Source organism: Trachemys scripta, chromosome 13, assembly GCF_013100865.1.
Source record: "Trachemys scripta elegans isolate TJP31775 chromosome 13, CAS_Tse_1.0, whole genome shotgun sequence".
NCBI lineage: Eukaryota > Metazoa > Chordata > Testudines > Emydidae > Trachemys > Trachemys scripta.
The window spans coordinates 42,670,026-42,692,878 of record NC_048310.1 but is presented as its reverse complement, the minus strand read 5'-3'; the positions used below and the strand labels follow the sequence as shown (position 1 = coordinate 42,692,878).

Here is a 22,853-nt window from a genome sequence, read left to right as displayed (position 1 = left end):
AAGCAACAGAGGGTCCTGTGGCACCTTTAAGACTAACAGAAGTATTGGGAGCATAAGCTTTCGTGGGTAAGAACCTCACTTCTTCAGATGCAAGACTGAAGAAGTGAGGTTCTTACCCACGAAAGCTTATGCTCCCAATACTTCTGTTAGTCTTAAAGGTGCCACAGGACCCTCTGTTGCTTATTCCTGGATCTGTGTGCCAAGCTCTCCCCAGCCCTCCAGCACAGAGACAGCAGAATTTCAGAGCTGCCCTGACAGTAGAGAAGCAAGTGGTGATTGCACTGTGGAAACTTGCAGCGTCAGATTGCTACCAGTCAGTGGGACATCATTTTGGAATTGGAAAATCCATTGCAGAAGCTGGTATCATGCAAGTATGCAGGGTCATTAATTGCCTCCTGCTATGCAGGACTGGGACTCAACGTACAGGACATAGTGGATGGATTTCCAGCAATGGGGTCCCTGAGCTGTGGTGGAGCGATAGACAACATGCATATCCCTATTTTGGCATCAGACCACCTTGCCACAGAGTACATCAACAGAAAGGGCTACTTTTTTAATGTTATGCAACCACTGGTGGATCACCAGGGATGCTTCACCGATATCAGTGTGGGCTGGTCAGGGAAGATGCACGACGCTCGCATCTTTAAGAACACAGGACTGTTCATAAAGCTGCAGCAGAGACTTCCTTTCCCAACCAGCAGATTGCCACTGGCAACGTTGAAATGTCAAGTGATCCTGGGCGACCAAGTTTACCCCTTGCTCCCCCGGCTCACCACCCACCTCGACAGCATCAAAGAACGCTTTAACTACCGGCTCACCAGATGCAGAATGACAGTTGAATGTGCCTATGGTTGCTTGAAGGGACTCTGGCATTGTTAACTCACAAGATTTGACCTCAGTGACAAAAATATCCCAATGGGTATAGATGCCTGCTGTGTCCTGCATAATATCTGTGAGGCAAAGGGGTGGCGGGAAGTTGCCACTGGGGTGGAGGGTGGGCAGGCATAGAGCAGCTGCCTGCTGAATTTGAACAGCCAGACACAAAGGCTATTAGAAGAGCTTAACAGAGCTATACGGCTCAGGAAGGCTTTGAATAAACACTTTAACAGTGAGCCACAGCGGTATACAGTTCTCTAGCTAAGCCTGCTGTTTTGGGGCCTGTTAGGGATGGTGTGGTCCTTGGTGGACATGTATGACTATAACATTGTCCATGCGGCTATTAATTTGGCAGCGCTTGCTGTACATTTATGATTATTACACTGTGTTTGTCACTGATCCTATGAGTTGTGTCACACTGCACAGTAACAAGTAGGTAGGTGCTTTCAGAACTGCTAGGCACGCTGCAGCATATGTTGTGAACTAATAAAGATGAATTATTTTCCAAATAATATAACTTTATTGAGTAACAAGATCAGTGCAAAGAAAAATCTGTGCAATTTAAAAGCAAATACATTAAAAACTTAATAAATTAATAGAACAGAATTTAACAATGGGAAAGAACATTCATGTCCATTTTAGCTACACATACCGCCACCATGTTTTTCACAGGTCACCCTATGTGAAGCTGTGGTTATCCTTAATGTCCTCCTGCGTAGAGAGGTAGAGATAGGGGCGGGGCCCCTGATGCCATGCGGAATGTTTAGTGGTAGGGCAGAGAGGTGCAGCAGTGGAGTTCTCCATGGACTGCAAAGGGAGGAGAGCCTGAGATTGTTGAACCTGTAGGTTCCACAAGAGTCTGCAGCATCTGTGTTTCCTGGCGGAGAAGGCCCATTATATCCTGGTGCATCTTCCTCTCCTTTTCCTGATGGGACACCTGGGCCTCTCTCCTCTCCACTCTTTCCTTCTCCAGGCTGTCTGCAATGTTCATCCTCCAGGCCCTGTGCTCACGGTCTGAAGCAGCACTGACTTGCAGGATCTCATTGAACATGTCATCCTGAGTCCCCATCTTTCTCCTCCTTATTTGGTTCACGTGTTCTATGGGTGTGGAGGGGAACCTCTCCAGGCCGCAACGGCAGCAGCTGCAGATAAAACACAAAGAGATAAATTGTCAGTATAGTCAAAATAGAATGTGAAACTTAATATTCAGAACTCCCTTCCCTGGCTCCCCTAAAGTTTTAAGCAAGACATGCTTATTGACACTTCTGCTCCAGAGCGCTTCTGTGGGGCGCCATTCACAGCACCAGCCATGGTGACTATGGCCTTCCAGGCGCGAGGGAAATGAGGAGGGAATTGCTTGGTTGCATGAAACTATGAGTATAGGGCAATGACACTGAATACTGGCACCATTTTCCACAGGGGGTGGTGATTTTAGCGGATACCTCACACCTGAGGGTAACAAACACACAGAGAGCACAGCTGCTGCTGGTGTCCCAAAGCCATCCGGGCCCTTATGCTGCTAATCTGTGTACTGCAGTTGTGCCTGCTGAAGCTATCACTGACTGACCTGGGAAAGTGTCCTACTGCGGAGAAAAAAGTACGGCTGCCATCCCTAGAAACCTTTGGGAGAGGATTGCGGAGTACATCCATGAACGTTTCACCGAGACATCCTTGGGATGGGATATTCTTACATATCCAAACAAACTGCTCCATATGGCTCTCCTTGCCTAGGGGAATGAAAAGCAGAGAACGCTACCTCTCTTTGTTGTACCGCTACCTCTTTTGGTACGAGTACATTAATGCAAAGTCGATAGATGTGTCCTGTTAAGTTGGGGGCCCCATCACTGTAATGGGAAATAAATTTACACACTTACCCGAGGATCATTCTCCTGCATTGGGCTGGCCTGTGCTCGACTGCTGGGACTGACTAGACTGCAGTGGAGTCTCGAACAGGTCCTGGCTCATGGCATAGCTGGACTCCCAGGTCACAACCCCCATTCTCCTCTTCCTCCTCCTTGTCCTCATCCTCACTGTTCAGGCCAGGGGCCCGTGACGCGGACTTCTTGGAAGTATCCACGGTGGTGTGCAGGGTGGCAGTGGGGTCTCTGCCAAGCATGGCACGCAGCTCCTTGTAAAAGCAGCAGGTCTGCGGCTTGGCATTGGATCAACTCTTGGTCACCCTGGCCTTGTGATATGCCTGCCACAATGCCTTTGCTTTCACACTGTCCTGCTGCTGGTCCCTGTCCTACCCCTTCTCCTGCATCCCTCATGCAATCTGCTCATAGACGCCGATGTTTCGATGGCTGGGTCTGTAGCTGTGTGTGCACAGTCTCTTCTCCTCACAGACCCCGGAGATCCAATACCTCCTATCTACTCCAAGTCAGAGCCCGAATGGAGGTCAGCTGCACACAAGAAGGGTGAGCAGCTAGGGGTGTTTGCCAAACTGAGCAATCAGGATAAGGTGTTTCAAAAATCCGCAGGGCTTTAAAGGGGCTTTAAAGGGGCCGGGGGCCTTCTGGTCTCTGTGACCCCTGGGCAGTGAGCTCACAATTATGCCTAAAGCAGTCAGTGTCTGGCATGGTGGGAAAGCTGCTGGAAGAATGTTAGGGTCGACACAGGTAACGCAGTGTTTACATTTGTGCTGCATCAACATCAGTACGTCAGCCATGGCTCAGTGCTGCTCGGGGAGGCGGTGTTGCTATGGCAGGTCACACTTAACAGCACAGCTGCACTGCTCTAGCGCATCAGTGAAGATGCCACCTACGCCAACAGGAGGGCTTCTCCCATGGGTGTAGGTGCTCCACCTCCTCGTGAGGCGGTAGCTATGTTGACGAGAGAAGCCCTCCCATTGACTTAGCGCTGTCTACAACAGGGGTTAGGTCAGCATAACTGCATGCCCAGGGCGTGGTTTTTTTAATGTCCTAGTGTCTCCTCCCCCTTCCTTTCAGTTTAGCTAATCTCCTCACAAGGCTACCCTCTTCCCCCCAGATATCATGGCACTAACCTGATATTTGCCATGCTTCACACTGGGTGCACTGCTTGTATCTAATATCCCTTTCCACTCATCCCTTGTCTGTCTCGTCTATTTAGATTGGAAGCTCTTTGAGGCTGAATCTGTCTCTTCTTACACTTACCACCAAAGTTTATATACAGTGCGTAGCACAAATGGGGCTCAGATTTCAGTTATGGCCTCGGACACTACCAAATAATAAACAACAACAAATGCAATGTTAAGTTAAAAGTTCAAACGTCTGGAAGCGTGCGCCGGAAGCTAGAATTGTAGCTCTGCCGCTTGTTCAAGTGCATTAAAATACCATCTTTATTTACATTACCGTGTACTGTTTTTCATGTCTCCAGATGGATTAAGGATGGAGATAAGTCAAATAATTCATTTCTTACAGAATATCAAACCGGTTCTAGTAACAGGTAATTTAGCTGTAAGGGACTAGGTAAGAGAAACAAGGAATTGCCTTCCTGCAAAAGAAAAGACGAGAAACTTCCCAATTTATAACATAACCCAAAAGGATTTGTAAAATATGGAGACATGTTTGAGTAGCAGAGTATAACACACCAGTGCACACGTTTTGATAAGATCCCTGAAACTCACCTTTGACTCTGGAGTTAAGCTTAAGACTATGGGGAATGGCTGACTACTCTCCAAACATGATTTACACTCCTTTTCTTTCCTAGATGGTACAACTTGCTACTTGGTATTCCCAAAATGATGCTTTCTCTGAGCTAGTCCAGTCCTGGAGCCTTGTATACCTCTGTCAATGCACCTCAATTATAAACTGCTACTCCTGTTTGGAGCCCCACACAACTCCACCAAAGTACCCTGCCTTCAGCACCTGCCTAACATCCTGAGCAGAGATTCTGGATGAATCTGGATTTCCCACTGAAATGCACCAAAACGTTCTGCAGCAAACAAAAGGTTATTTTGAAAGAAAGGCTGAAAGCACAATCAGTACCTGAGTGGGCCTCACCGGGGGAGGACAAGACTCCAGCTGTTTGTTGACCTCCTTCATCTCTTGTCGGGGACGCTGCTGCACAATGTACTCATAGGTGGTCAATTTGTTCCACACTGGGAGGAAACAAATAGACATTTCAGTGTGTGGAACTCTGTCTGTTTTCTCATTAGGAGCATTCGAATTACTAGGCTGCTTAGTTAAGTGTGGATGCACACACGGCAAAGTCTACATTCTCTCTGAATGGCAGCAGGAGCTGGTAAAAATACTACAATCATTGTGAAAACTGTACTTCACTTGCACAAAGTTAGACCTTTTAAATCCTCCTGACCCAGCCAAATCTAAACCAACTTTCGCTGTGACATTGAAAGGCAGGAATTCTCAGATAGGGAATATTCCTTGCTATACTTCAGCTGTCGCTAGAGCTGGCCATAAACAGGTCACAAGATTAATTTTTTTTAATATTTGGGAAATTGTATTTCCCCTGACCCTTAACGTCATGTCCCAAAATGCTACACAGTTTTTGAAGTCTCTCTAGGTATGAATGTAAAACAATTAATAAGGATAATAAATAAAAATCTCTTTCACACTTATGGATCACAAATGCTTTTAAAACAAAATTCAACTTGGCTCAAAAACTTCCTCTAAAAAAAGCAGAGTAAAATTGATTCAGCAGGTGAAAATCCTCCTTCATACAAAGGAAAGCCCATCTTTTGTACCAACAATCTGCCAAGAATGACCTTGAGCAGATCACTGTAGACTATGTGGCTCTGGGAAGAAGGATAAGAGTCTGGGTCGCAAGTGGTTGTCTTGTCCATCCTCCCTGTTGAAGGAAAAGGCCTGGGCAGGGACCGTTGAATCGTGGAAGTAAATGCATGGCTACGCAGGTGGTGTCGGTGAGAGGGCTTTGGCTTCTCTGACAATGAGCTGATGTTCCAGGAAAGAGGATTGCTATTCTGGGATGGGCTCCATCTATCAAATACTGGGAAGAGTGTCTTTGGACATCATCTGGCTAACCTAATAAAGAGAGCTTTAAACTAGGTCCTATGCGGGGTGGTGACAAAAATCCGGCCAACATGCATCTAGGCTCAAGTAATGAAAACAAGGGGAAGGGGCTAATTTCTGGAGAAGAGACTAGAAATCACAATTGCATTAAAAGGGCAAGAAGAAAAGCAGCACGGCAGTCTTCAAAATATCTTCGATGCCTGTAGACAAGTGCAAGGAGTGTGGGGAACAAGCAGGATGAACTGGAAATCATGGTATATGAAGAAAATTATGACTTAATTGGCATTACAGAGACTTGGTGGGACAACTCCCATGACTGGAGTACCAGCATCGAGGGATACAGCTTGTTCTGAAAGGACAGATATGAGGGTAAAAGGAGGAGGTGTTGCACTGTATGTCAAGAATGAATACACTTCCAAGAGGAAGTGAGCAACGGACCTGCTGGAAGTCTCTGGGTGAGGATAAAAAGGGAAAAGAATAGTAGTACTGTTATGGTGGGGGTCTAGTATAGACCACCAAATCAGAAAGAGGAAGTGGATGAGTCATTCTACAAGCAGGTAACAATATTAGCTAACATACATGAGCTAGTTTTAATGGGGGATTTTAACTTCCCTGATATCTGCTGGAAGACTATTACAGCAAAACATGATATATCCGGCAAATTCTTAGCATGTGTAGGGGACAATTTCCTGATTCAGAAAGTTGAGGAAACAATTAGTGGGGGTCATCCATGTTGAATCTGGTTTTGACCAAAAAGGAGGAATTAGTTGCGAATGTGAAAGTGGTCGGGAACTTGGGAGGAAGTGATCATGATCTGATAGAATTCAAGATCCTATGGAAAGCAGGACATGAGAACAGCAAAACAAGGACATTGGACTTCAGAAAGGCAGATTTCAACCAACTCAGAGAAATAGCAGGCAAGGTTCTATGGAAAGACCAGTTAGGAAGAAAAGGAGTAGAAGGATGCTAGCAGTTCCTAAAAGATGTAATACTAGAGGCTCAACATCAAGCTGTTCTGATGCAGAGGAAAGGTAAGAAGAGCCACAGGAGGCCAATGCTATCTAAAAACCAAAAAGGATCCATACAGGGAATGGAAGGAGGGGCATGTCACCAAGGAAGTATACATGGGAATAGCGTGAGTGTGCAGGGACAAAACCAGGAAAGCCAAGGCAAACAGCTGGCAAGGAATGTTAGAGACAATAAGGAGTTCTTCAAATATGTTAGACAAAAAAGAAACATTAAGGACAGTGTGGATCTGCTGCTCACTGGAGAAGGTGAGCTGGTAATGGAAAACGCTAGGAAAGCAGAGCTGCTCAATGCCTACTTCGCTTCAGTCTTCACACAAAAAATAACATGTGATTGGATGACTAGCAAAGTTACCACAGACAATACAGGGAAAGGGATGCCAGTCGGGATAAGCAAAGACTATATCAGAGATCTTCTGACCAATTTGAATGTATTCAAGTCAATGGGGCCTGATGCTATTCACCCACAGAGGGTAGGACAAGAGCCAGTGGGTTCAAACTACAGCACAGCAAATTTAGATTAAATCTCAGGAAAAATTTCCTAACTGGAAGAACAGTAGGACAATGGCACAGACTTCCTAGGGAGGTTGTTGAAGCTCCTTCACTGGAGGTTTTCAAAAGGCGGCTGGAGCCATCTGACTTGGATGGTTTAGACACAACAAATCCTGCATTTTGGTAGGGGGTTAGACTAGATCGGGGTCGGCAACCTTTCAGAAGTGGTGTGCCGAGTCTTCACTTATTCACGTTAACTTAAGGTTTCGCGTGTTGGCAATACATTTTAACATTTTTTAGAAGGTCTCCCTCTATAAGTCTATATTATACAACTAAACTATTGTTGTATGTAAAGTAAACAAGGTTTTCAAAATGTTTAAGAAGCTTAATTTAAAATTAAATTAAAATGCTGATCTTACGACGCCGGCCCACTCAGCCCGCTGCTGGCCTGGGGGTCCGTTCACCTAGTTCGGCAATGGGCTGAGCGGGGCCTGCGGGACCCCGGCTGGCAAGGGGCTGGCAGCCAGGACCCCAGACCGGGGGTGCAGGTGGGAATTTGGGGGGGGTGCAGGAGCTCCCGTTTGGTGCTCAGGGTGGGGGTGAGGATGTGGGGGGGGGCAAGAGTCAGGGCATGGGGTGTGTGGGGGCTGGGTATGTGTGGGAGGTGCAGGAGTCAGAAAGGGGGCTGGAGGTGTGGGACTGGGTGCAGGGGTCAGGGCAGAGAGCTGGGTGTGTGTGAGGGATGCAGGGGTCAGGGCAGAGGGCTGGGTGTGGGGGGGGGGGGGGCAGGGGTCAGGGCAGAGGGGTGGGTGTGTGGGGGGGGGTGCAGGGGTCAGGGCAGAAGGCTGGGTGTGTGTGGGGGAGTTCGTGGGTCAGAGCAGAGGGCTGAGTGTGGGGGGGGTTCAGGGTTCAGGGCAGAAGGCTGGGTGTGTGGGGGGGGTTCAGGGGTCAGGGCAGAGGGCTGGGGTGCTCGGCTCATGGGGGTGCTCAAGGCAGGGGGCTGGAGAGGATATTCCTCGTTCCCACCCCTTTCCCCAGGGCCCCATCTGCACCTCTTCTCTGCCTCCTCCCCAGAGCAGTGAGCACGCTGCAGCTCAGCTCAGCTCCCCCTCCCCCTCGCAAGGGTGATCAGCTGATCGGCGGCAGGGAGAGGGAGTGGGAGGAAAGCACCACACTGGGGGAAGAAGCGGCGGAGGGGGGAACTTGGCTGCCAGCATGACCAAGCTTCTGCCTCCTGCCCCCGCAGGAAAAATCGGTGGGCGGGGGGGCTGAGAGGGGCCAGGACCCCAGCAGGCAGCAGTGTACCATCAAAAATTGGGACGCGTGCCGTCTTTGGCACGTGTGCTGCAGGTTGTTGATCCCTGGACTAGATGACACTTATGGTCCCTTCTAACCCCATGAATCTATGATTCAATGAGCCTAATCCCAATAAATCAGCACCACCTTGTGGAAACTGTGTATCAATACAGTAACCACATAGCTTGCATCAGATCTGCACTTAACTAAATAGACTCTAGCCATAGGGAACTTTTTCTGATACAGCCACAGCATTTATTTTGTTTTTAGTCTTTTCTATATTACTAAAATGGCCCTTTCATTTTCCAGATGTTATCATTATTCCAGTACGGGTACACTCAACTTCCCTTCCACTCTGCTACCACTGACAACTGCAGCTTGCAAGATAGATCTTTCTGCTTATGACTGGTGAAAGCCAGCTGGGAGTTGTCAGCTTCATTGTTGTTGGAGACTGATAAAAGGGTACTCGGAGAGGTTTTCAATGCCATCTATACATTTAAATGGGAACGCGCCTCCTGGATGAGGCAGAAGGTGGGAGAGACTGTAAGTAGCCCCTCCACTGTGTGTCCATCTATATCCTCCTCCAAATCTCACTTTGGGCAAATGCAGTGCAATGTTCACAATGATTATCAGGGGACCGCAATCAAGAAGTTGAGCTTCCTAATGGAAAAGGAGTTTACAGTTCTTTTTATTTAAATAAAAGGCCTGTGTTATTATATTAACCAAGAGACTCCAATGTGTTAACAGTTTAGTTAGACAGTTTATTGCCTCCTTTCAGCCTTAAATTCAAGAAGCCATCACTTGAATTAAGGACTTAGCGGCTACTGCCCAGGCTTAAACCTTTTTCATAGGGTGGTTCTGGAGAAGGTTATTGAAATGGTGGCAGAAGGGTAACTCTGAATTCAAGCCTGGGTAGAGCAATGAGAGAGCATCAGTATCCTTGGTCGGTGATCTCCTTGTGACAGACAAGTCAAGTGTCCATGCTGATTTTATTAGATCTATCAGCAGCCACTGATACCATTAACCGCAAGTGCTGCTCACCCGCCTTGGGGGACCTGGCAGAGGTGGGACTTTATTCATTAGTGGCTTCATTCCCTTTTGGAGAGGTACAATGGGCAGCTACCCAGCCACCCCAAGAAAGATGGACCAGTGATGGTTCCTATAGAGAATTTAGGCATAGCTGAGGCTTAGCATACCTCAGCCAAAGGCTCTGAGATATAAAGAGTTGTTCTACAACTGAAGAACTCCAAGACTAATTTGAGTCTTAGAGACATCATGAAATATTAGTTTACAGACCTGCAGGCCGGAGGACCAATAGGTATTGTGTTGTGTCTCATCACAAACCAAGCATTTGCAGGGCCTTTTCTCCCTGCTAGATTCTGCACTGTAACAAAATAATCTTACTTAAGTTAGAGAACATTTCAGGAAAAACGAGCGAGAGACAAGGATTTCTTCTGTTCATCTTACAGAAGGCAGAGCAAAACCACAAGCTCAGGAGAGAGGCAGGAATGCCAAGGTGTGGGACAAAATCTCTGTGCTTTCATTGGTGCTCTTGCACAATTTGTGTGTGTGACACGGGTGAAAGCCCAATGAGTGTATGGCATGAAGTGAAGAAAGAATCAAGTGGACAGTGCAGTGCAACTGGACTTCGATACCTACTAAGATAGATGTGAAAGATCAGCAGGTGACCTAACAGGATCACAGTCAGCAGGCCCAGAAGAATGAGAATCCCAGCTAAGACCAAAATGGCAGGAGCTTGGGTCTCGATGGGAGCTGCAGGTAGAAACACAAACCAGATGTCCGTGTCGTTCTTTAATACTGAAAAAGAGAAACACAACAATGGAATGAAAGCACAGCAATAGCACACATCAGGAAGGGAGAGTGAGCAAGTCACAGTGGTGGGGACAGATGTGGGGCGGAGAAGTGGTGAGGCCGGAAAGTAAGGAGCTAAGAGGTGGAGGGAGAAGGTGACTGGGCCAGAGAACTAAGAGGGGGAGTAGAAGGTAAGGGAATGAAAACAAAGGAACTGGGGGGGGAGGAACAGATTATCCAGATATTAAACACCTTTCACTAATAAAACCTCATAGCTGGAAATATTGTAATTTCGATAAAAAGCTAGCTATAGGCCTGATCTGCTGTCCTGAAGCCCCAGAGTGCCTCTGGATCTTTCAGGCTGTCTAAGAACCCCCTTGGAGAGCAAAGTCATTGGGACCAGGAGGAAATCATTTGGGTCACAGAGATGGTTGCAGTCACATAATAGTTTGAGGCACGGTAGAGAGCTGGAGGCTACTCTTGCACGAAAGTCCAAGCCCAGTGAACAGCTGAAGCCCAGGCATTTCGGCTGATGCAGGGATCACAAGCAGCTCTCACCGAGAGTGTGGCCAGATACCTTCAAAGTGCTGGTTGGTGCGCAGCATCATGGGGTTAACGAAGAACTCCACAAAGACATAGAATGCAATGAGCAACAGGAGGACGAGGCCTAGGATGGCAGATACCACGCTGTTCAAAAAGAGCCTGCCAAGGAAGTATAACAGACCTCAGCATCTTCAGAGCAAAATGCAAAACCCACTCCTTCAATAATACCACATACATACAAATAAACAACCCAACCTCTACTGACTGGGAGGAAAAGACAGAGACAGTAAAACAGCTTTGTATACATGCCATAATTTTAGTTTCAGAGTGGTAGCCGTGTTAGTCTGTATCAGCAAAAACAACAAGGAGTCCTTGTGGCACCTTAGAGACTAACAAATTTATTTGGACATAAGCTTTTGTGGGCTAGAACCCACTTCATCAGCCCACAAAAGCTTATGCCCAAATTAATGTGTTAGTCTCTAAGGTGCCACAAGGACTCCTCGTTGTTTTTGCATAATTTTAGTGGTGCTCAGAAAAACGTGGCATGGACTGTGAAATTAGCCTTCCTCCATGAAATCTGATCTCCCCCTTGCTGCTGGGAGTGCCCCAGCCAGGGGGCTCCTAGCTGCATGGTAGCTCTCGGGGGGAGATCAGATCCACCTTCGAGTGCCTCTTCCTGCTGCAAGAAGCTCCAGTGCTGGGCAGCAGCTCCAGAGGTTCCTGCAGCTGGAGGAGGTTTGTGGAGATGGGTTTGATCTCCCCCTGCTGTTGTGGGCGCCCCAGGTGGGGGTCTCCTAGCTGCAAGTCCCCGCCAGGCTGGGGAGGGACAGGATTTGTCTTTCCCCTGTAGGGCTATTAGGGGATTGGGAGGCGGGGAGATCAGACCTATCTCCAAGTACCTTTTGGGTTGGGACCCCCACGGTTACAACACCCTGAAATTTCAGATGAAAACATCTGAAAACATGAAATTGACCAATTTAAAAACCCTCTGACCATGAAATTGATCAAAATGGACCGTGAATTTGGTAGGGCCCTATAGATAACCATCTAGACCAATGGTGTGTCCAATATGTTGTACTGGAGGCTCAAAATTATGGCCCTTTAGAGCAGGTGTGGTCAGAAAACCAGTGTGTATTTGATGATGAGTGGAAAATGAGCTCCCTGCACAAGAACTTGTGTGGCTGAAAGGAGACAGTAGGGGACAACACTTGCTCTCCTTGTAGTCCCAGGAGCAGCTCTGAGCATCTGCTCCCCTTTCCCCGGGCACCTGCTACTCCCTGTCTACTGCTTCACAAGCGAGGAAGGAGAATAGCTCTGGCTGTTCCATTTCCTGCACCTAGCACAGGAGGGCCGCCCTCCTCCACACAACCACCCAGTGCAACCCAGGAGTGAAGGACAGGAGAAGCCGAGAAACAATCACCAGTTATGGCTCCAGGATTCTATGCCTCGAACCCAGCACAGGTTAGAGCAGACTCTGAATTGGCCTAAGTCATGCCAGCTCCCAACAGTCCCGTAAAGAAAGTAGACAAGCTGAGGATAACCAGAGCAGAATGTAGACTAGTTACTGCCCATCGCACTGTCTGCACCAGGAGCTGTGGGGAGGGGGGCATAGGAGCCAGCTTTATGCCCATTGGAGACAGAATCACAGAATATCAGGGTTGGAAGGGACCTCAGGAGGTCATCTAGTCCAACCCCCTGCTCAAAGCAGGACCAATCCCCAGACAGATTATTATCCCAGTTCCCTAAATGGCCCCCTCAAGGATTGAACTCACAACCCTGGGTTTAGCAAGCCAATGCTCAAACCACTGAGCTATCCCTTCCCTTCCCACAGAGAATCCCAGGAGGAGATCTGTGGGTAGTTTGCACTCTTTGTTCTGCAGCACAAAGGGAGCAGAATGGGATAGAGAATCTGCCCCAAAACATTGATTGTGGGACCTTACCTTAGCCTTTTTGAAATAACATATTCAGTGCTCTGGCTGAAAAACTTGGATACCACTTCCCTTGACAGATAGATTGCTGGAAGGAGTAACACTCCTTTTCCTTTTCCCTCCCCAACACACACATACACTGGCTGCTCCTCTAGTCCCTGGCCTTCACTGACCTCACAGTAGACAAACAACACATGTTTTTTCTGCTTTCCCTGCTGCTGCCCCTTCCAGAGCATCACACACTGAAACTGGTGCCTGGAGACAAGAGTGAGAAGGCAGAATGCTTTAAATGCCTGATCAAGCTAGGTATATCTGTCCAAGCCTGCTTAAATAACTCTCCTATAAAGGGGAGGGGCCACAAAACAATCCCTCACTTAAACCAGGGCAAGTATCCCTACATGACCACCACTCCCTCATCTTAAAGCAGAACAGGGGTCCTAGAATAACCAACATACCAATCCCCAAAACAAGCTGACTGTGGTCCTCTAACCACTCTATGCCTCGGAACTTTTAGGGATACCTGTACAACTTCCAATAAGTATTTCTTAACATTGCTTCATAAGCAATTATGAAAATATTAATTATTTAGCTTTTGGTCTGAAAGATGTGTCACGTGAAACACCCTAGACATACATTGAAAATTACAAGAGCGCAAACCACAAATCATCCAAAACAGCAGTTCTTTCCCCCCCATCCCTATCACACATCATCTGATCACCATTCTTGTGACCCTACCACTTGAGGGGGAGTTTTTTAAAGACACAAAGAGCAGACAGGTACCCATCTCCTACCGAAAGTCAATTAGAGTTGGGCACCTAACGACCCTCTGTGCCTTGGAAAATCTCCCACTAAATCTCCACTGCACTTTCCGACCAGACACATGCCAACTGCCTCAGTGCTAGAACAATGGGGGGAGGGATAGCTCAGTGGTTTGAGCACTGGCCTGATAAATCCAGGGTTATGAGTTCAATCCTTGAGGGGGCCACCTAGGGAACTGGGGGAAAATCAGTACTTGGTCCTGCTAGTGAAGGTAGGGGGCTGGACTCAATGACCTTTCAAGGTCCCTTCCAGTTCTAGGAGATAGGATATCTCCATTAATTTAAATTTAATTTTTATTTAAACTCAATCAGATGGGCTTTGCCGCACACCTGGCTAGTTTGGACTTGAGGAAAGAGTAAGACCATGCCAGCAGCTCCTTCCCTCTAACAAAGAGGTGATCACGCTCAAGGACCTCTGCTGATCCCAGCTGTGGCACTATTGCATCAGGATCAGTTACTTACAAGAGGTTTAAGCATGGAGCAGAGGTCTGGAGCAGATGTACTAATGACGCCCTTTCACAACCCTCTAGCCCAAGTCTAGGGCAGCAGCAGCGATTCTCAGCCTGAACATCACAACCCACTCCAGTTGTCTGGGTGTCACAAGCCTGATCCCATTTTCAATTTCTCCGGTTTCTGCATGAATCGAATGTATTTGGCTCCTTGCCAGCAGTAATCTATAAACCGTTGCACCAATTCTTGCGGTCCTCCAACATGCAATGAGAATCAGTTCAAAGAAATCTGCAATCTCAGCATAGGGTGGTTTTGAGGAGCTGAATATAAATTGGGCCAAGATACGAGAAAGGCTGAGAAGTCCTGTACTAGCATTTCCTGGATGGCTTTGCCCTGGTATCAGAGGGTCAGACCCTTACCAGTAGTTCCTTTCCCCCACGCAGTTATTGAGCCATTTGCAATGATGATCAAAGCCACAGACACACTTGTTGCAGGTTCCACAGTGTTTCGACTTGGAGCTTCTGCCAAAGAAAGGATCATGTTAATGCAGGTAAAACCAGAATAGCAACAGTAACTCATCTTCATCTGGCTAGAGACCTTTCTTGTGAAACAAATGTTCAGAGAAGGGCTGGGCCACAAAGAGAAAACTAACAAGGATCAGAAACACTTAAACACCCTTTATTCACTTTTCTCTCACTGAATAAATGAGCTTTTTAAGCAATGCACCTGTTAGAGCGTCTTAGAGTCCACTGGACATGTCCTACTCCCCTTCTCAATTCCTATTACTTGCAGTCTGCTCTGTCTGCTGGCCCTTCAGCTCTTTCACTTACTTTGCCCTACACTGCACCTTGGGGCTCGCTGCAGCTACATCTCTGAGTTGGACCATTCTGGCCTCTAGCCTTTGTCACCAACCAACGTATACAGTAAGGAATTAGTATTGCTCTTGGCGTGAGCAAATACAATAAAGCAAAGCAAACACCCCTCTTTGATTCATTCTTCATTCTGACATGCCAATCTTTTCCTTCACCATCTGCCATCACCCAAAGTTCTCCCCACAAACATAGTGACAGATACAGTGACATAATCAAGCAAAAACTTCTGGAGCCTTGATAAACTACACCCTTGATAAACTATGCCCACTGGTCACAATATTTACAAAAGAAAAGCCTACCATATTTTTCTCCTTCAAATCCCTCCATAAAATTCAGTTTTACCACAATGCCTACCTAGTGTTGCCAGTAGATAGCACATATGCAAGTAGCAGTGTGCACAGTGTAGCTTGTTAAGCTACATGAAAACGTGCTCCTACTGTTGCTATCACATCCTTCCTCTCCCCCATCCCTACCTGCCTGTTTGTTTTCTCCACCTCTTGCATCACCATTAATCAAGACTGCAAGCTGTTTAAGGCAGGGAACTCTTTATTGTGTGTTGGTAAGGTATCTAGCACAATGGGGCCCTGATCCCCTGGGGGGCCTCTAGGCACACTATAGCAATGATAAGAATCATAACCTCCAATACACAGCCACCTTTACAAATATGATAAATTCAGTACTAAACTGATAATACAGTGATCTGACAGCTCTTCTCCCATAGCCCAATGAAGTCAAAAAGACTTCAGTTGACATCAATGCCGCACTGCATCAGACACATAATCCCATGGGGACTAGCCTCTCTCGAGCCATAATGCTAAATATTCCCAAATCTGCCTTTTCTGAGTTTCTGAGGCCTTTCCCCCAAGTTTAGAGATTTCTAATCTGGAAATGACCACTAAGATGCTTTCAATCTGTGAATCTCTTTACAAATTCTGCTATCACATGTTAAGCTTAATGTCTCCCAAGCTAAATATATCCAGCTTCAAACTGGTATCTGCCCAGAATCCAAACACAAAGAAATTCATAGAATCATAGATTCCAAGGCCAGAAGAGACCACATCTAATTTGACCTCATGTATAACAGGCAGAGAATTACATGTTGCTCTCTGGGATTCAAGTAACACAGAACTAAACCCAATACAATCTCTCCCCCAAAACAGGAGCTCAATTAAAAATACAGTAGAGACACAGATACACATGGTGGAGAGCTCAGAAGTCTTTATGGTCATGAGTTTGGAGATGAGCACATTATGCTCAGTTTGCTATCCCAAAGTCACATCCCTAAAGACTTTAGGGTACCCATCCCATCCCATCTTCTAACTGTGATGAAGAAGAAAGAAAAAAAGAAGGGGAAGGTCCTGGGTTGTACTTACACATCCACATCACAGACATGGCAGTGACGGTTTTCAATGACATGAGCATGTTGGGTACGGCTGAAAGTGGCCAGCTGCCCTAGGTACTTATTCTCCCGCACATTGGCATCAGCTGGATCAATGGAGACTGCAGTGAAATGAACCACTAGGTGGCAGATAAAAAACACTCCTGGACACTGAAATACATAGTTAAGGAATGGCTCAGAAGATTAACGCTCATGCTTATCATCAACAAACTAAATCCAAGTAAGCAAGAAATTTATGGTCTGCAATTAGAAAGTCTTACGCAGCTGATCACAGTATCACTCAAAAATCTGCTCCCCATTACGACAGAGAGTTGCCCGTCTCACCCCCAATAAGTCTTTCTCCAGGCAAACTTAGCTAGGTCTGAAGGAACAATGCTTCCTGCAAGCTTGTGAGGGAGTACCGTTACCTTCCTGTTACAGAGATTTCAAAAAACTTAACTTTACTTTCCAGTAGCTGTCCTTCATTGAGTGGATTTTTGACAGGTTCCCCCCGGGGTGCTACCTGAAGCTGGGGTACCACTGAGCCCTCTGACCCACCAGCGTGGGCTCCCTCTCACTGTCCTGTGACAAGCTGCAAAGCCCTCCAGCCTGCACTTTCACCAGCATTCACACAGTAGGGACACGCCCAGCTGCAGTTACACGCAGGCTCCCTAACCACCAGCTTCCCAGCCTAGGACCCCAGAGCAGTACCGTCCTGCCCTGGTCAAATCTGGCCAGTATATGTGTTTAATACCTGGTCCGCCTCTCCCTCAATGTGAAGAGAACAATGCACTCTTGTGGTAACCAAGCAGAGATTTTCCACAAGCACTCCAGTCAAAGCTTACTGGTTTAGATTAAAACAAAACCAAGTTTATTAACTACAAAAGATGGCCTTTAAGTGATTATAAGTGATAGCAAACAGATAAAAGCAGCTTATCTAGCAAATAAACAACACACACAACCTAAGCTTAATATACTAAATAGATTGGCTATGAATTAGCAGATTCTCACCCTGAGAAATTATACAAGCAGGCTGCAGATTCTTAAGGGGCAAGTTGCACTTGCTTTACACATTGGACTCCCCAGGTCTTTCATACATAGGCTAGAAATCCCTTTAGCCTGGATCCAGCGCTTCCCCCAGTTCAGTCTTTGTTCCTCAGGTGTTGGCAGAAGTCTTCTTGGGTCGGGAAGTGAAGAACCCCAGATGATGTCATTCCCTGCCTTATACAGCTTTAGCATATGGCGGGAACTCTTTGTTTCAAAGCTTGGTTCCCAAACCAGTTTGTGGAAAAATATCCCAAGATGGAGTCCAGAATCATGTGGCCTGGTCACATGTCCTTGTAGAGTCATGGCAGCCATTACTGTGGCTTGTAGAGTCATGGCTGTCTGAAGTGTTCTCAGGAAGGCTCAGGTGGGGGATAAGCTTCTCCCAAGGCCTATTGTTTTTCCTAATGGCCCATTATCCTGAATAGGCCCATCCCCACCCACCTCTAAACTGAAAGCATCTTGTCTACTGGGCGTTACCCAGGTGTAACTACCATTTGAAGTACAGATACATAGTCAGTATTTATAACTTCAGATACAAAAATGATACATGCATACAAATAGTATAATCATATTCAGCAAATCCTAACTTTTCCAGTGACACCTCGCATGATTTACATAGAAGGAGACTAGTCTGTAAAAGGAAGCTTACTGGAACACCACGGAGGGTGAGATTTTGTCTGTATTCAGTTTTCTTACTGTATTAGTCTCAGACTTGTGTGTTTTATTTTATTTTACTTAGTAATTCACTTTGTTCGGTCTGTTACTACTTGGAACCACTTAAATCCTACTTTCTGTATTTAATAAAATCACTTTTTACTTATTAATTAACCCAGAGTATGCATTAATACCTGGGTGGGAGGGGCAAACAGCTATGCATATCTCTCTATCAGTGTTATAGAGGGCGAACAATTTATGAGTTTATCCTGTATAAGTTTTATACAGGGTAAAACAGATTTATTTGGGTTTGGACCCCATTGGGAGTTGAGCATCTGAGTGTTAAAGACAGGAACATTTCTTAAGTTGCTTTCAGTTAAATCTGCAGTTTTGGGGCACGTGGTTCAGACTCTGGGTCGGTGTTGGAGCAGACTGGCATGTCTGGCTCAACAAGACAGGGTGCTTGAGTCCCAAGCTGGCAGGGAAAGCAGGGGCAGAAGTAGTCTTGGCACATCAGTTGGCAGCCCCAAGGGGGTTTCTGTGATCTAACCTGTCACAAGGGCCACATGTATGTTCCCTCACAGAACCAAACTTCAGAATGAAGTTAAATAAAAGAACTGTGACTCTGATGCCGCCAGTTCCTTTTGCTTTTTCAGAATTACTACAAAAGATTGAGGAAGTTTGGATCTATACAGATAATCTACTCGAAGGGCCACAGTTCCTAGAAAGTAACTTTCCTTTCTGCAGCTCTTGTCTATACAGATCTCCACTACTGTATTGGCTGTACCAATTCTCAAAGGAGATGGGTCTTATTATGGAGAGGGAATTATTGTGAATGCTGATTAAATAAATACTGCTCTTCTTCATCAGATCTAGAATGTGTGCAAATTATTTTATGCAGTATTGTTGTAGCCATGTTGGTCCCAGGATATTAGAGAGACAAGGTGGGTGAGGTAATATCGTATTTGACCAACTTCTGTTGGTGAGAGAGACAAGCTTTCAAGCTACACAGAGCTCTTCTTCGGGTCTGGGAAAGATATTCCGAGCATCACAACTAAGTTCAAGGTGGAACAGATTGTTTAGCATAAGTAGTAAACACATATTCTAAGGGACCATTCAAGGTGGATTGGCGCATTAACACGCAGACTCATCATATCTGGTCACGGTACTCTTAATGAACTAATATCAGGATTATAACAGAAAATGCTCTGAGGAGAAAGTCCGGGATATATGTCTTAACACACTCAAAACCACCTTCACCAAACAAGGACACTCCACCAGAGAAGTAGATCACATCATGGACAGGCCACCCAAATACCCAAGAAAACCTATTTCAATAAAGAAATAAAACCTCCTTCGACTGCACAGCCTTAGTTATCACCTACCACCCCTCAACGGAACCCATACAAGGTATCATCAAACCACTATAACTCATACTCAATGGGGACCCCATCCTGAAATAAATCTTTCCTGATCCCCCACTTCTAGCCTTCAAACAACCCCAGCCCCTTCAAGCTCGTTGTCAGAAGCAAGTTCCCCACAGACCAGAACATACCCACTCTGTCGGAGAAAAACACAGTTTTTTATTATTTTGGTTGGGTACAGCAAAGTTAGATACGTTATTATTGATTGTAGGAATGGGACACCATTCCTTACCCATCCTGGCTAATAGCCATTAACGGATTTAACCTCCATGAATTTATCCAGTTTTAATTGGTAATTAATGTTCTTGTGATATGTACATACAGACACTATGTAAGGAGTTATGTATGTACACTGAAAATATGTTCTTGAAGTCTGTATCAAGGCAGAGGTGGGGAAACAGGTTTTCCGTCACACACAAGATTCACCTGTTTCTCTGTCGGGGTGGACTTTAACAACGGCAATAAGAACAGCTCCAGCCCATCTCAGCTAACCTCTTCTCTTTTCTCCCCAAACGAAAGTCAGACAAGAGAGGGATTCCTTCTAAAAACTTTCTCTAGCTAAAGAGGAAGGGAACATGATGTTGTTAAAAACATTGTAAGTTAGCACAATGGATAACTATTTACATATGAAGTTATCAGAGAGATGGGAAGTCAATAGGGAAGAGCACACAGGAAAGAGAAGCCACTGGGGTTTATACTGTGTCTGAGTACAGACAATGAACTTTGACGATATAAGAAGAAGGCAAAGAACAAATCCCCTTATCCTGCAGGAAGTAAAGAGGCAGCGTGTTTACATTTGCAAAAACAGGATCTCAGCCAATCTTGGCTGAAGATGCTGAATAAAAGAATTTGAATGAGGTAAGTTTCTTTAGACAAGAGAGTTGCTTGTTAGTTAAGTTTAGTCTCTAGAAAGTGTGTTATGATTATGTTTTTTATATAACCATTTGTTTCCAATTTCCTTAGTTACTCTCACTTCAATCTTTGCTAATAAACTTGCAGTTTTCACTATAAATATTCCTCAGTGCTGTGATATTAAGCAAGATGCTGATCCTGAGTTGAATCATACAAGCTGGTGCATACGCTGCCCCTTGGGGGAGAGCAGACCTGGTACTTCTGTGAATGTTCAGTCAATAAGGGGCTGAACATTACAGGGGGAACTCTTCACAGGGTCTCAGGGACTGGGGTGCACCTATTGTTAACCTGCAAGGCAAAGTAAGGGCTGGCATAGCCCAGATCACAATGCTTGGATAGTATGATGGAATGCACCCTGTAGTCACACCCAACACACTATTGTAATAGTCTTTGTTTAAAAATGACTTGTAAGGTATTATTTGAAAACTATTAACTTGCTGGTCAATATTACCATGGTGAAATGTATGTAGCAACATTATATGTAAAGTTATTAACATAAGCTGAAACCATGGCTGAAGTGTGTTTATCAGGCAAGTCTGGGAAGTGAGTAAACCTGTTTCTCAAAGATAAAGGACAAGCTGACGCCCCGAGCCAGGTGTCATCAAAGCTACTGGGCCATCACCTATCAAATGGCCATTTTTTGGCATGGAAGGGGGGGAGACAAGAGACAAACAGATTTGCATTTTAGCATACATAGGTGAAAAGAAACAGCGTAACACCTCTTCCCCACCAGACTCCATGTCTCTTTGCTCTCCACTGGATAGAACTTTATCTAGGGGTCACTCTTAGGAAAATGCATTTCAAAGGACTAAACTATAAAAGTGAGGGGAAAAAACACCCCAAGTTATGTCTCCCTGTCCATCTCTCTCTTTTCACCCATGAAGACAAAAGAAACAGCCACTGGACTTGGGAGCAGATTCTGGACTGAGAGTTTGGTCAGCAATGTACTGAATATCTCTGGTAAGAACATCACCTGAAACCAAGTCTGGTTTGTTTAGTATTAGGAAGCGTTTTATCTTTATTTTTCTAGTAACCATTTCTGACTTTAATGCCCTAATACCTGAACTCACTTAAAACCTAAAATCTTTGTAGTTAAATAAACTTGTTTTATTCTTTAATCAAAACTAATCTAGTGTTGTGAACTGTGTGGGTAACTCCATTTGAGATGGGAAGCTGTTGTATCTTGATCCCCAGACTGTCCAAGGGAGAGCTGGACAATGTTAAACACATGTTTTTTGGGAAAATCCAGAACTGGGAGTGTGTGGGGGTCACCGTGCATGTGGTAACAAAGGCTGATGGAAGCCAAAGTACAGCTGGACTGTGCTGGCAGGCTGCAGTTACACACAGGTACTCGGTGTTACTTGAATGCTGGAAGGCTGGTTTGTGAACAGCCCAGATGGGAGTTACAACAGCAAAGCATTGTGAGGCACCCAAGTTTGCAGGGTGAAGAATTGTTTGCAGATCGCTGCTTATTCCATGCTGGAAAAAAGCCAGATGAGCTAATAGGCTGGTGGTGTCAGGGAGCTGACACCCAGTTAAGCACAAGCAAGACTCCCACATGCTGAAGGCAAGGAGGTAACAAGGTGACTCACAGTCCTGGGTACTCCGAGAACCATCACAGACTGTGAATGGGTTATGTTAACTCCTTTGACTCTTTGGGCCCATATATTCCATCTAAATTAATACAACAGAGCCCATTGTGCTGGGAGCTGTACAAACACAAAACAAAAAGACAATCCCTGACCCAAAGAACTTGCAAGAAAAGACCTCAAGGTAGCAACTGTATATATCTCTGCAGCATAGACATTTCTCAGACGTAATGTGGAATCTGCTTTGAACCTTGTGTGTGGAATGTGTTTCAAGATTCTCAGGTAACTTTAACACATACATTTGTATGCAAAATTTTATCTGCGTAGAGAATCTCTGAGCAAAGATAGTCCTGGAATCTTCTTCTAGGTTTTCTGTCACGTACAAATATGTGAGTAGGATTTTAGTCCTACAGAAGGCCATTTGTACATTAGGACTATGTAATCTAGGCTCCACTGGTAAAGTATGCTGTTTATGGAAAAAATACCAGTTCAGGTGAAAAGCAGATACAACTTAAGCACAAACTAAAGATGTGGGCATAAGACTACCTTCTTTACAGAACACTTTATAAGCAAGTTCAGATATTATAACTTGGATCTCATTGATCCACTGGCTGATTTTATTGTTACTACGAAAGCTGTTCTCAGGGACAGATGATATACAGAACATTTACCCAAATGTTCAAACAGAGAATTGGCAAGACCTAGATTCATGTCTCAACAAGGAGGTGATTCACAAATAGAAGAGAAGGTAGAAATTAGTTCTTATA

The 22,853-nt window shown here is 45.6% G+C and overlaps 1 protein-coding gene across 1 annotated transcript in view; it reads right to left on the bottom strand.

Moving 5' to 3' along the window:
• The window catches only part of ZDHHC1 (zinc finger DHHC-type containing 1), a gene marked incomplete in the record, with an annotated part of 54,143 nt that overhangs the window by 13,986 nt on the left and 17,304 nt on the right, over positions 1-22,853 (bottom strand). Inside the window, 5 exon segments of the mRNA XM_034788407.1 lie at positions 4,845-4,957; positions 10,319-10,477; positions 11,049-11,173; positions 14,630-14,731; positions 16,456-16,631. Coding sequence (XP_034644298.1) covers positions 4,845-4,957; positions 10,319-10,477; positions 11,049-11,173; positions 14,630-14,731; positions 16,456-16,631 — 675 coding nt within the window.